Source organism: Rhincodon typus, chromosome 5 (genome assembly GCF_021869965.1).
Source record: "Rhincodon typus isolate 14 chromosome 5, sRhiTyp1.1, whole genome shotgun sequence".
NCBI lineage: Eukaryota > Metazoa > Chordata > Chondrichthyes > Orectolobiformes > Rhincodontidae > Rhincodon > Rhincodon typus.
Genome location: NC_063336.1, coordinates 66,719,666 through 66,732,343, shown reverse-complemented (window position 1 = coordinate 66,732,343; position 12,678 = coordinate 66,719,666). Strand labels below are relative to the sequence as shown.

General features: G+C 36.3%; 1 protein-coding gene across 5 annotated transcripts in view; it reads right to left on the bottom strand.

Annotated features, from left to right (window-relative positions):
• LOC109919692 (intersectin-2) overlaps positions 1-12,678 on the bottom strand; it is a 134,218-nt gene that overhangs the window by 20,315 nt on the left and 101,225 nt on the right. For all 5 annotated transcript variants that reach the window (XM_048596667.1, XM_048596668.1, XM_048596666.1 and 2 more), the window contains 2 exons: positions 2,851-2,990; positions 1,687-2,123 (listed from right to left, as the gene is read on the bottom strand). In XM_048596667.1, coding sequence (XP_048452624.1) covers positions 1,687-2,123; positions 2,851-2,990 — 577 coding nt within the window. The remainder of the gene's footprint in view (positions 1-1,686; positions 2,124-2,850; positions 2,991-12,678) is intronic.

Below are 12,678 nucleotides of genomic sequence, written 5' to 3'. Positions count from 1 at the left end.
TTACTGATAATAGCAAGGAAAAGTGATTCAAGTAAAATAAATGAATTTATTTAAAGTTTTTGCTCACATTTTTAAATTGTCTATTCTACTAAACCCTGACTGGAGTGAGACATTTAATGTAATACATATAAATAAGTTATTAGATCATTTATAGGAAAATTACAAGATTGTAATATCTGTAAAAACAATCTAATTGAAGATGTTGTTGCTCTGCGAGATCAGAATATTGAGCTCAAGAAAGTTCTTAGTTCCATAACTAAAGCTGAAAAGACTCAGGGCAGCAGATTAGTATCTGGAATCCACTAAGTTATACATGTTCATGACCAACAAAATGCCAGCTCATGTTCAAAGGCAAAATACTGTAGGTGCTGGACACCTAAAATAGTATTCTGAAAATACTCAGCTTGACTGGCTGTATCTGTGGAGATTAAACAGAGGTTTCAAGCTGCTAACCTTTTCTTGTCAGAATTATTTTTGATCTGAAAGGTTAAGTCTATTTCTCTTTCCAGAAATGCTACCAAACCAGAGCATGTTCAACTTTTTCTGTTTGTATAGTAGATCTTGTTTGTCCATTCTGTTAGTCTAATGCAAAATTACTGAAGAAAAGCCTTCAGTTAAACCAAAATTAGGACAGTGAATCTAAATAATGTGCCTTTCTATAAACTTTTCCAAAAAAATAAACTCAATAATCTCCAATGGATAAATTTTTCTGATAACATGTCCCCCTGAATTGTAAAGAAAATTATGGAGAAAACAGCAAAGCCTCCTTAAATATTCCAACGATTGCAGAATTGCCATATTAGTTTATTTAAGGGATAGAGGGATAAATCAGGTGAACAAAAATAGTCTAAAATTAGTTTTGTGCAAAATTATAAAATCCATTATGTGAGATAAAAATTAGTGAAAATTTAGAAAGGAAGTCAGCACTGATTTGTGAAACACAAGTTGCCTTTGACAAACTGCAACTTTTTGAAGACTTGACTGAATGAAAGAATGTGTACACAACACTTTAGAAGATACGTGATAAGGTATCTTATTTAAAAAATTGGCTTATTATGAAAATGCAGGCATGTAGTATGTGAAAATATAACATGTAGATATAAAGCTGGTAGCTGGATAGGATGCAAACTGTTAGATTTCATTAGTGTCACTGAGGTTACAATTAGTGTATACCAGGGGTCTGGGGTCTCAAACACTACCGCTCTCACTACTTTCCATCTAAATAAAGAGCACAATGTTGATAATTTGTTCATGCAAAATGCATGTTTGAAAAACAGTTAGAAAGTTAGAAATAGTTAGAAAGCAACTTCCATGTCTTCAGGACATGCAAAACACTTCAGAGCCAATGAAACAAGTCTTTCTTGTAAGTGTAGTCACAATGGTGATGTAGAAAACATAACAGTTTGCGTACAGCAAGGCTCTACAAATAGCAACAATGAAATAATCTGTACTCCTTTCTAAGTGATGTTAGATATTGGCCAGGACACTTGAAAAATTGCTCTGCTCTCTTCTGAATAGTGCCCAGATGTTATAAATCTGGCCAGGAGGGAAAACCTGGCCTCTCTCAGCACTGCACTGAAAAGTCACACTAAATTAAATGCTCATGTCTCTGGAATGGAACCTGAACTCATAACCTTCAGACTCAGAAGGTAGTACATCAGACTATTCTGGTGAAAACCCATATACCTTCTTTCCTTGATCCATATGTTGGTTTATCAGGGTATTTCAGGACATCCTTCAACTTTTCTTGTACATCAGTCTTCGAGACACGTTTCTCAGCTTCATCTTGTTTTATTGTTTCCTGTCTTCTCCTTTCTTCTTCTTGCTGGCGTTTTTCCTCTGCTTTTCTTAGAGTCTGAGCTTTCCTCTGCTCTTCTTCAGCTTCTTTTTGAAGCTGTGCAAGTCTCTTTTTCTCCTCTGCTTCACGACGATGCTTCTCCTCAGTTAGCCTTTTACTTTCTGCTTCTATTTCCCTTTGCCTAGCAGCAAATGCCTCAGTTTTCCGATTTTCTTCCTCACGGATTTTGTCTTGAAGTCGCTCTTCCTCCAGCTTCTGCTGCCTTATTTCCTCTTCTCTTTTGATTTTTGATTTCCACAGATTCTCTTTTTCTTGCTTTGCTTTTCTAAACAAAAGATAAAGGCAAACTTATTACAACTTAAAACTGCAAAGTTGTTTCAGATGATAGCCAAACAGTCAAAAACTAGACTGTGGCCTGCATGGTCACATTTCCCAACCACAAAAAAAAAGATTGCACTCTAAGTGGCAAATTTGGAGTCTTCAAGTATATGACATGGTAATTACAAGCTAACATAAGTAGGGTCTCAATAATATGGCACTTTCCATGAACCATGACATTTCTTTTTGGACCTATTGTAACTTTCACCTAGGACATTCAGCAGAATTAGAATGAAATACTGTCGTCATTTCTCCTGGGGACGGATGGAGTAAATTCATATTGGACTTCTTCAAGCTCAGTTTCCGATGAGTCAATCATAAGGTCGCATCATTTGTAGTTAAGGTCTTAGCTGGAGAGACAAGTGGCCAAGAGAGGTAAAGAACTACAAGAAGCCACCTTCAGGGAAACGCCAGCATCTGTCAAAACATCTTGCAGCAATTTCCAGCAGTTTTATCTATATTTATTTCACTTTTGTCCTACTCGTGATCCTTTTAGGTCTCCCAACTTTAAAAAAAGGACATATATGTTTCAGTGGATGCAAATACTTAAAAAAAAAATTCCACTGCATCATGTTTTTAAAAAACTGCAGCATCCCTTTAGAATTCAAGAACTTTCAGCTATAGTCGTGGAAAACCATTCAATTGTTAAGCAATAAAATAATTCACAAAATCACCTTATTGCTTCCTCCTCCTCCCTTTTTTTCCTTGCTTGATCTTCAGCTTTCTTTTTTTCAATTGCTTGAATTTTATCATCCTTGATTCGATAGAGCTGCTCCAGGGCAAACTGCTGTTTGCTGTAGCTTTCTCGCAGCTCCTGTTGGATGATGTAGAGCAACTTAGCGGATGCTGAAGATGCTTAGTTTTTGAAACTGTTATTAACATAAATTAGTCCTAACAGTGCAAATGGCACATGCATCTTACAACTACCACTGAGATGGAAATGCTGAACGTGCACAGGCTAAGACCCTGCACCACTGCAGCCAACACTTGCTGTACACAGACTCAATTTTAAAAATAATAGAAACATTTCTCAATTTTCTACATTATCTGTACAAATGTAGTTATTCAGTTAACCAATTGGAAAAGTGTAATGTATTATTACTAAAGGAAACAATTTAATTAAACTGCACAGAAAATGGTACAGATCTCAAGAGCATGAGAAGGAGGAAGGCGTACTTTTAGATTTAGTATTTTCTAGTCAATATTTGCTTCCATTGATAAGGGGATAGGACATCTGGAGATAAGGATTAAAATAAGGATAAGTAGTTATATTATTGGACTAGTGGTGTAGAAGCCTGGATCAATAATCCAACAGAATTCAGTTCGTGATCAAAAAACATGCATTGAAAATGAGCTGACTTTAAAGTCTAAGTCAGTTAAAAGGACCTTGAAATTACGGGATTGTCATTAAAACTTAACTTGCACATGAATGTACTTTCGAAAAGCCTACACATATGACTCAAGCCCTATACTACTGTGGTTGATGTTTTAGTTGCTAATTCAGGGCAACTAGAGATGGTAATAAATGCCAGGTTTGCCAGCAATGACCATTTCCCTGAAATGAAAAATAAATCAGTTGAACATTTCCAAGGAAGCTATGCTGACAATGCATGTGCATTCTGATCAACCCCTCCTACTTTCCATTATATTCAAATTTATTTCAAATTACATTCACTTTGGGTATTTGATTTTAAATTTTTGAATACAGTACTTTGCAAGAGTTCTTTTTTTATGTTGAAGATGCATTTTTGTGTCAAGAAGTTACAACGGTCCAAATAAACTTCATTAAACTTTGTCAGCAATTGACATTAACTGTTGTGTTATATTATAAATTTATTGCAAATGGAGCCTGCACCATGTTCAGTTTTAATATATTTGTGAAAACTCAATCATCATATTGAGACTGTGTGGCTCTAGTTTCATTATAGACATGGAATGCAACATAGCATACAAGTTCCAATTCTCAATGTTGAAGACTGAATATTAAAGTACCTATCAGCTACCCATAAAAAGATAGTTTCACCACAATACTTGCTAGGTGCATGGATGCTTTTGATATCATTTAATACTCTAAGTGCAATTGTAATGGAGCAAGTTAAAGTTGTTGATTAAACTTTGTTACCACGACTTCAATTTGGAAAGAAATTATCACCATTCTTTATCAGACATCAAACCATCACAATAAACCTCTTAAAGGATGGACATATCAATTCTATATCAAAACAACACTCCTTCCTCTCCAGGGAAATAATGTGCATTTTCACATAAGACGAGTGAAGTTCCACAGAGCATAATTTGCTAATGACACACACTAGAAGTTGTAAATGTAGATCATTTATAGTCTTTATGTTATCCTTCCAGATTGTTTTTCCTCAGTAGGTTGAACTGTACTTTCAGTTCAAAACACAACCAGATATTTAGGATCAGTAATCTTAGAATTACCTACGTTTTGCAGTTATGAAGATGAGGTTGTTGGTCAAACAGCTAAAATTCATTTATTCACTCATGAATCTTCTCATCTATTTCCTTTTACTCAAATTCACAAAAACAAGAACCTCAAAATCACAGGGCCTACCAATATCACACACTCCCCAGATCTGGTAAGGTCATGGTTAAATATATATTAAAAGAAATCATCATTTAAAAGGGCAGAATTCTAGGAAATTGGTTCAAGACGAAAAATTCTAATGCTATACACATTTTGTTTTAGTTTCAAAAAAAAAAAAAAAAAAAATTGCCTTAAATGATTCCTGTACTAATGTCAAATCATGGAAAACAATCCACAATATGAAAGTTGCAAACAACTTGTAGTGATTGAAAATATAATTTATTTCTACACCAAAGTACCAAATGTAGAGTCTGGGAAAGTGGTGTATTATCAGTTGCTATTTTAAGGTTAGATTATGGGGTTGTAAATGCATTATTGCTTTTAATTTTGGCCTTATTAATCTTTGAGCTCAGTAGGTTTCTGTCCTGGTTCAAAATTTTCAAAGCCTAACTGAACAGCACAATTATTTTTTTTCTGGTGCAGTTTACCCAGCTTATTGCATTTTAACGTTCTAAAGCCGTGTGCCAACAGCAAGTGATGGGAGAATGTTCAATGACCATCTTCTAATGGATAAACACTTTATTCAGCATGAAACTACTTCATACTTCACATTGTCATAGCAAACAATACAATGCAAGTCTCCACTGAAAAACAATGTTGGCCCCAATTTTCCCTCTGACATCTCGCTGCAAAAACACTAGCCTAATCGCCGTTAAGCAGTTTTACAAATCAGCAAGATTTGAATTGACTATGTTCAAGTATTAATTCACATTCTACAAGGGGGAAAACATTTGAGGGGCTCCAGGGTAGTTCACAACAGGACAGGACCCCAATCTTCTTCCATTTTTATTCAATGACTTTTGCCAATAGGAAGTTAACACTGCAGAAGGAGCAGGATAACTAAAATTAAGATTTGCTTTTTTATTTCATGAGCTTATGAATAAAAACAACCTGAAGTGAAAAGAAAACAAGCTGAAATATCATCATCTTATGTAGTCAAGGAATTCTTTCTCTAATTTTCTCCTTGATTCAACTTTTAAAGCAGTGACAGTATATCATGAAGAACTCCTCTGCCAACAACTGAGTGCTCCTCTCACCACTTCCCCAACCAACCCATCCGAGGATCTCCAACACATGGCACATTATTAGAGTCAAATGGGAGGAAGATAAAGGGGGTAGAAGTAGATAAATCACCTCATCTACTCTCACATACTCCTTTGAAAATCTTTGCAATATTTTACAGGTTGGAATCTGGGAGCAAGTTTTTCCCAACTCATCATGCTGGATGCGCTGGGAAGGGTGAATGGGAAAGGGCCCAGGGATCATTTTCAGAATTGGCTCAATAAAATATGGCAGTCTTTATTTCATTACTTGCTAGCAATTTTGTCACTTTGGATTGTACTGCACTTGAACAAAACTTGCTGTCACAGAAGGAAAAATTGAAGCCAATGTGTAAATAATTCAATACAAGCAGAACAGCAAAAAAAAATCTGAGATTAATAGGGTTATTAAATGGCAAAATAAAGATGGAAAGCATTAGTAAATCTGGCACTGAAAACAATAGCAGTCAACAGTGAAGTATGACTAAATAAAGCGCATTGTACGCAATGATGGACAACCAATGTTTACTGAAATTGCCAAGTATGGATTCTGTTTTACTGCTTACTGTCATTTTGTTAATATACCACAGGCACTGCAACGATAAACAGGAAACAGTACAGAGAAAACTCCTGCATTCAAGAGATACTGGAGATTGCTGAATAGTACTTACAGTTTTCATCTCAATTACAAGTGACTGATGCAGCATCATCACGATTGGTACATCCTATTCACATACTTACAAAGACCTCACCACACGATGACAATAAAGGCACAAAGTTAACATTGGAGACATGTATGATGCTGATTGGTACAACCACTTTTAGAATTCACAAACTGATCTGTTTTGCGTTAGTTTGTTCCTGACTGTGCGGTGTATTTTTTAACTAAATGTCAGGTGTCAGTGGATTGAAGAGCCATTTACCAATTTAGTGTTGACATTTGGGTAATTTTGTGTTATTCTACTACATAAACTAGGAACTGATGTGAGACAGCACCTGACTAGGGTTTTTTTTGTATAAAATTATACACATAGATGAGGTTTTTTTAAAAACATTGCTAAAGAGATTTTATTTAAATCACGGAGAATTTCTTTTTAAACAGAGTTGTATTTATGGAGCTTTTGGAGAGCATACACATGGATGGGGCTGCAGTAAGGTTATTTTTATATCAGGAGATTGAAAGCTGTCTGCTGGACTATTTGAGCTACTTTTTAATTCGATTGTTCAGCTAAGTGGCTGATTTTATTTAAGATTTATACTTTTTTCGCATGCTTAATATTAACTCTTAGGGTAAAGAAAAGTAGCTTATTTTTTATATAAAATGCTATTATAAGCTGCTTCTTTTTAAGATTAATGACATTGAGGGAATACAAGAGACACTGAGATGGATGGCTAGTAGATTTAGAGAAGTGATTACACAGCAGCATCAGTCAAATAGACGGATGACTCTCAGAAAAGGTGAGAAGGTAGTTCAGAAGTCTCCTGTAGCTATTCCTCTCTCAAACAGTTACTCAGTTTGGGGTACTATTGAAAAGGATAGTCTCTCAGTGGAAAATAGAAGACACAGTCAGATCTTGGGCACTAAAAATGAATCTTCTGTTAGGCAGGGTTTGACAAAATTTACAAGAAATTGTTATACGGGTCTGTCCTGTTGAGGGCACAGACAGGAGATTCTGCAGCGGCGAGCATGAATCTAGGATAGTCTGTTGCTTTTCTGGTGCCAGGATTAAGGATGTATCAAAATGTTTAAAGCATATTGTTAAAGGGGAGTGTGGGAAACCAGAAGTTATTGTACACATTGGAAGGAATGACATAGTCAGGGAAAAGATTAAGGTTTTACGGAGTGAACATAAGAGGTTAGGTAGAAGATTAAAAAACAGAACCTCAAAAGGTAGTAATCTCTGGTTTACTCCCAGTACCAAGCTCGAATGAGGGAAAGAATAGAGGCGATTAATCAATGGCTGAAGAGGTGGTGTAAAGTTCAGGGCTTCAGGTTCTTGGATCATTGGCATCTCTCTTGGGGCAGAAAACACCTGTTCAAAAAGGATGGGTTTCACTTGTACTGGAAAAGGACCAATATCCTATCAGGGAAATTTGCTAATTCTATTAAGGGAAACTGTAAACAATTAGAGGGGGAGGTGGAGGGATCCTAAGTAGCAGAATAAATAGAAAGATATACGAGAATGGTTTTTGAATCAGAAAAGAACAAGTTAATTAGAAAAGACAGACAAGAGCATGTCAGAGAATGAGGTAACTCTGAAGAATTAAACTGCATTTATTTCAAAGCAAGGGGTCTTACAGATAAGGCTGATGAACTCAGGTCATGTTTGGAAACATGGGATTGGGAAGTCATAGCTATTAAAAAAACTTGGCTGAGGAATGAACAGGACTGGCAGTTCAATGTTCTGGGTTTCTGATGCTATAGGAAGGTTAGAAAAAGAGCAAACGAGGTGGTGGAATGGGGTTTTACTGCTGTAACTAAAGAAGATATTTCTGAAAAATTGTCCAGTGGAAATATATGAAATAAAATGGGAATGATAACTTTGATGGGATTGTACTATAGACCCGCCTCAATGGTCAGAGGGAAATCGAGGAATAAACATGTAGAGAGATCTCAGATATGTGCAAGAATAATAAGGTTGTAATTGTAGGTGATTTTAATTTTCCAAACATTGACTGGGACTACCACTGTGTTAAAGACTTGGATGGTGAGGAATTTGTTAAATGTGTTCAAGAAAATTTTCTTTATCAATATGTAAATGTTCCTGCAAGAGAAAGAGCAAAACGTGACCTTCTCTTCAGCAACAGAACAGGGCAAATGACTGAAGTGGTAGGAGGGGAACACTTTGGGTCCAGTTATCATAACTATTTTATAACAAATAGAATTATGAAAAAGAACAAGCCATCCATAAAAATTAAAGCTTTTAATTGGCGTCAGCTAAATTTTAATAGTTCAAGAACTTTGAAAAATTAATTGGAGCAGACTGTGCACAGATAAAGGGATGTCTGATAAGTGTGAGGCTTTCAAAGGTGTGATATCAAGAGTTCAGAGTCATTAAGTTCCTATTAGAGTAAAAGGTAAGGCTTGTAGGATTAGACAACATTGGATGAATAAAGATATTGAGGTTCAAGTCAAGAATAAAAAAAAAATCATGTATTAGATATAAGCAACTGGGATCAAATCAATCTCTTGAACAGTACAAAGAGTGTAGGGCATTCATAAGGAGATCAGGAAGGCAAAGAGAAGGTATGAGATAGCCTGGGCCAATAATGTTAAGGATAATCCCAAAGAGATTCTACAAGTACATTAAAAGCAACAGAACAACTAAAGAGAGCGAGCGAGAGCCCTCTAAAGATCAAAGTGGTCGTCTTTCTTTTGAACCTCTAGAGATGGGAGAGACACTGAATGAATATTTCGCATCAGTTTTTACTGTGGAGAAGGAAATGGAAGCTAATGAACTTGGGGAAATAAATATTGATGTTTTGAAAACTGTTTTTTTTTTGTAATGTGAAGGTGCTGGAAGTCTTAGAAAATATAAAAGATGGATAAACCTCTGGGACCTGATCTAATGTATCCCAGGACTTTGTGGGAAGATAGGGAGGAAATTGCAGGGCCCCTTGTAGAAATATTAGTATCATCTATAAATACGGGTAAGGTGCTGAATGACTGGAGTGTGGCTAATGTTGTGCCTTACTGAGGGACGTAAGGAGGAGCCTGGGAACCTAGACCTGTGAGTCTGACTTCGATAGTGGGTAAGTTATTGTAAGTAAATTTGAAAGATGGGATTTACATGAATTTGGAGAGGCAAGGACTGATTAGGGATAATCAGCATGGTTGAGCACGAGAGAAATCTCTCAAACTTGATTTGAGTTTTTTGAGGAAGTAACCAAGAAGATTGATGAGGGCAGAACAGTACACATTGTTTACGTGGACTTTAGTAAAACTTTTGACAAGGCTCCAATGGTAGACTAATGAGTAAAGTTAGATCACATGGGATTCAGGGTGAGCTTGCCAAAGGGATTCAAAATTGGTTTAACCCCAGGAGACAGAGTGATAGAGGAGGGTTGTTTTTCAAATGGAAGGCCTGTGATACACAGGGACCAGCGCTGGGTCTACTTTCATTTGTCATTTATATAAATGATTTTGATGAGAATATAGAAAGCACGGTTACTAAGTTTGTGGATGACACCAAGAGTGGTGGTATAGTAGACAGTGAAGAAGGTTATCTAAGATCACAAGGATATCTTGATCAATTGCACCAATGGGCAGGGGAGTAGGAAATGGAGTTTAATTTGGATATATGTGAGATATTGCATTTTGGTAAATCAAATACTTATACAATTAAAAGAAGGGCTTTGGGCAATGTTGTATAAAAGAGCACCAAGAGGTTCAGGTACATAAGCCTTTGAAGTTTGCATCACAAATGACAGGGTGGTTAAGAAGGCATTCAGCATGCTTGCCTTCATTGCTCACACCCTTGAGTACAGGAGTTGGAGTGCTATGTTGAGGTTGTAGAGAACGATGGTGAGGCCTCTTCTGGAAAACCGTGTCCAGTTGTTCTGGTCCCCGTTATAGGAAGGATACTATTAAGCTGGAGAGGGTTCAGAAGCAATTTACTAGGATGTTGCCGGGAATGGAGGGTATGAGTTATAAGGAGAGGCTGGATAGGGTGGGACTTTTTCCACTGGAGTGTAGGAGATTGAGAGATGACCTGTTAGAGGTTTATAAGATAATGAGAGGTATAGATCATGGTTGTTTCCGTGGGGTTGGGATTTCAAGACTAGGAGGCATATTTTTTAAGGTGAGAGGAGTAAGATTTTAAAAAGGATATGAGGGGCAATTTTTTTTAAAACAGTGTGTGGTTCATGTGTGGAATGAACTTCCAAAAGAAGTGGTGTATGTATACATTTAGGTAAGTACATGAATAAGAACTGTTTGAAGGGATATGGGCCAAGTGCAGGCAGGTGGGCCCAGTTTGGTTTGGGATTATGGTTGGCCCGAAGGGTCTGTTTCCGTGCTGTATGACTCTATAATTTATTTTATATGTAACCTTACAAAGAAGACCACATTCTTGAGGCATAAAGGCGTATTTCTGATTTAGCACATTTAAATATTAATAATTTGTCAATGTGGCAAAATGCATCCTGTTAAACATTGTGTTTCTCAAAATACAGCTACTACTGTGCAACAAACGTTCTAAGTGCAGTATGCCTAACTACTGTTTTCTTTAAATCATCATATCTCCCAGAAATTAGGAAAAGAAAGCCCAGACGCACTAATACGTACATCCCTTATGTAAGATTGGGAAACACCACTTGTGATGTATTATCATAAAAATACATATTTAAATATATACCTTTTACAATGGATAATGGATGGTGCTGTGCTGAAGCTCTGTATGGCTGTAATATTTTTATTGATCAATTGATTGTTCTACTTGTTAAATAAGCAAGGCCCTGAAAGATTTTTGAAGACTGCTCAAAATCTCGGTCCTGTGCACTGAGGATATATTGTCAGTAAAGCACAAAACAGTAAATGACAGAAACAGTAATACATGAAAGCAAGAAGAGAATAAGATATTTTTCAGCAAATAACCTTCAATAAAAGGAACAAGCTGCTGAGACAGCCCAACAGAGAGAGAAGGCACTCAAGTACAAAGTCGTCCAATTTCTCACACTGTAAGATAACAAAGTTGGGAAATAAATAAACAAAAGATCAGTTTTTAATTTAATGCACAGAAACAATGCTGTGGCTAACAACAGAATATGCTTGAGGACTGCATCATTAAAAGAAAAGAAAAGCAGGGGAAAAGAATTCAAACTTCTCTCAACTGGCCCTTAAATCTAACATTGAATTTCCAACAGAACACAGCCTCTTTAACTGTAACCAACTGCAGAGGCAGCACAGTACATTAATTTAACAAATTAAGCAATTCAATATATTGAGTAAATACGTCAATAATTTCAACTATTATCCTATTTTACCCTGAATTCACCATAATTATCAACGATCAAGAAATCAAATAAGTAGGAGTTTTACAGTCAGTATTTTTGAAAAGGTCAGTGAAATTCACAGCAGACAAGTCAGGGCTTTCTAATATCCACTGATAATCATTATCTGGTGCACTCTCCTTGGCAACACCCCCACCAACCAATCAGGATCTTCATCCTATACAGTATATAAAAGTTTTTTTCCCTTTACATTGGTACTTATTGCAAATTGTCCAGATGAGTGCAAATGAAAAGCTTCAAAGTGTGTTTTTGTCACAATACTTTGGGGAAAAAAAATAACTGCTTTCGGAATTATATGCAAAGAAAATTACAATACTAAAAAGTGAAACAGAAATGCCATTATAGTTGCAGGCCGCATGAAAGTTGCCAAGAAAGTGTTCAATCTGTCTGACTCCTTTAGAATTCCACTGTTCTTCCCTTTTGAAGCGGATGAGTTTTTCTGCATCAACAGCTGATTCAACATCATGTTAATTCTCCCATTCCAGCCTTATTCATTTTCTCTTTGATCCAAACAGTAGGGAATATATGAATCCCTTCTCAATAGGTTTAAAGGTTGGCACAATCCTAATTCTTCCCCACGCTGGTGGTTGTTTGTTTTATTGCCCTATAATTCTCTACAATTTCACTCCCAAGGTCCTGTATGCTTCCCATTTAATCGGTGTCATTCTGTTTTATTCCATCATTCTTTGCTTTATTATCTTCCCTTTTTAGTTTGGCCTCTGCACTTCTCTGCTTTCAATTTAACTTGACTGCCCATGATCCTATTCTGATTTTCTTAGAAGTCTATTCGCGGATTTGTAATTATTCCAGTTTCTCTTTCTGTATATTTTCTTTATTTTTCA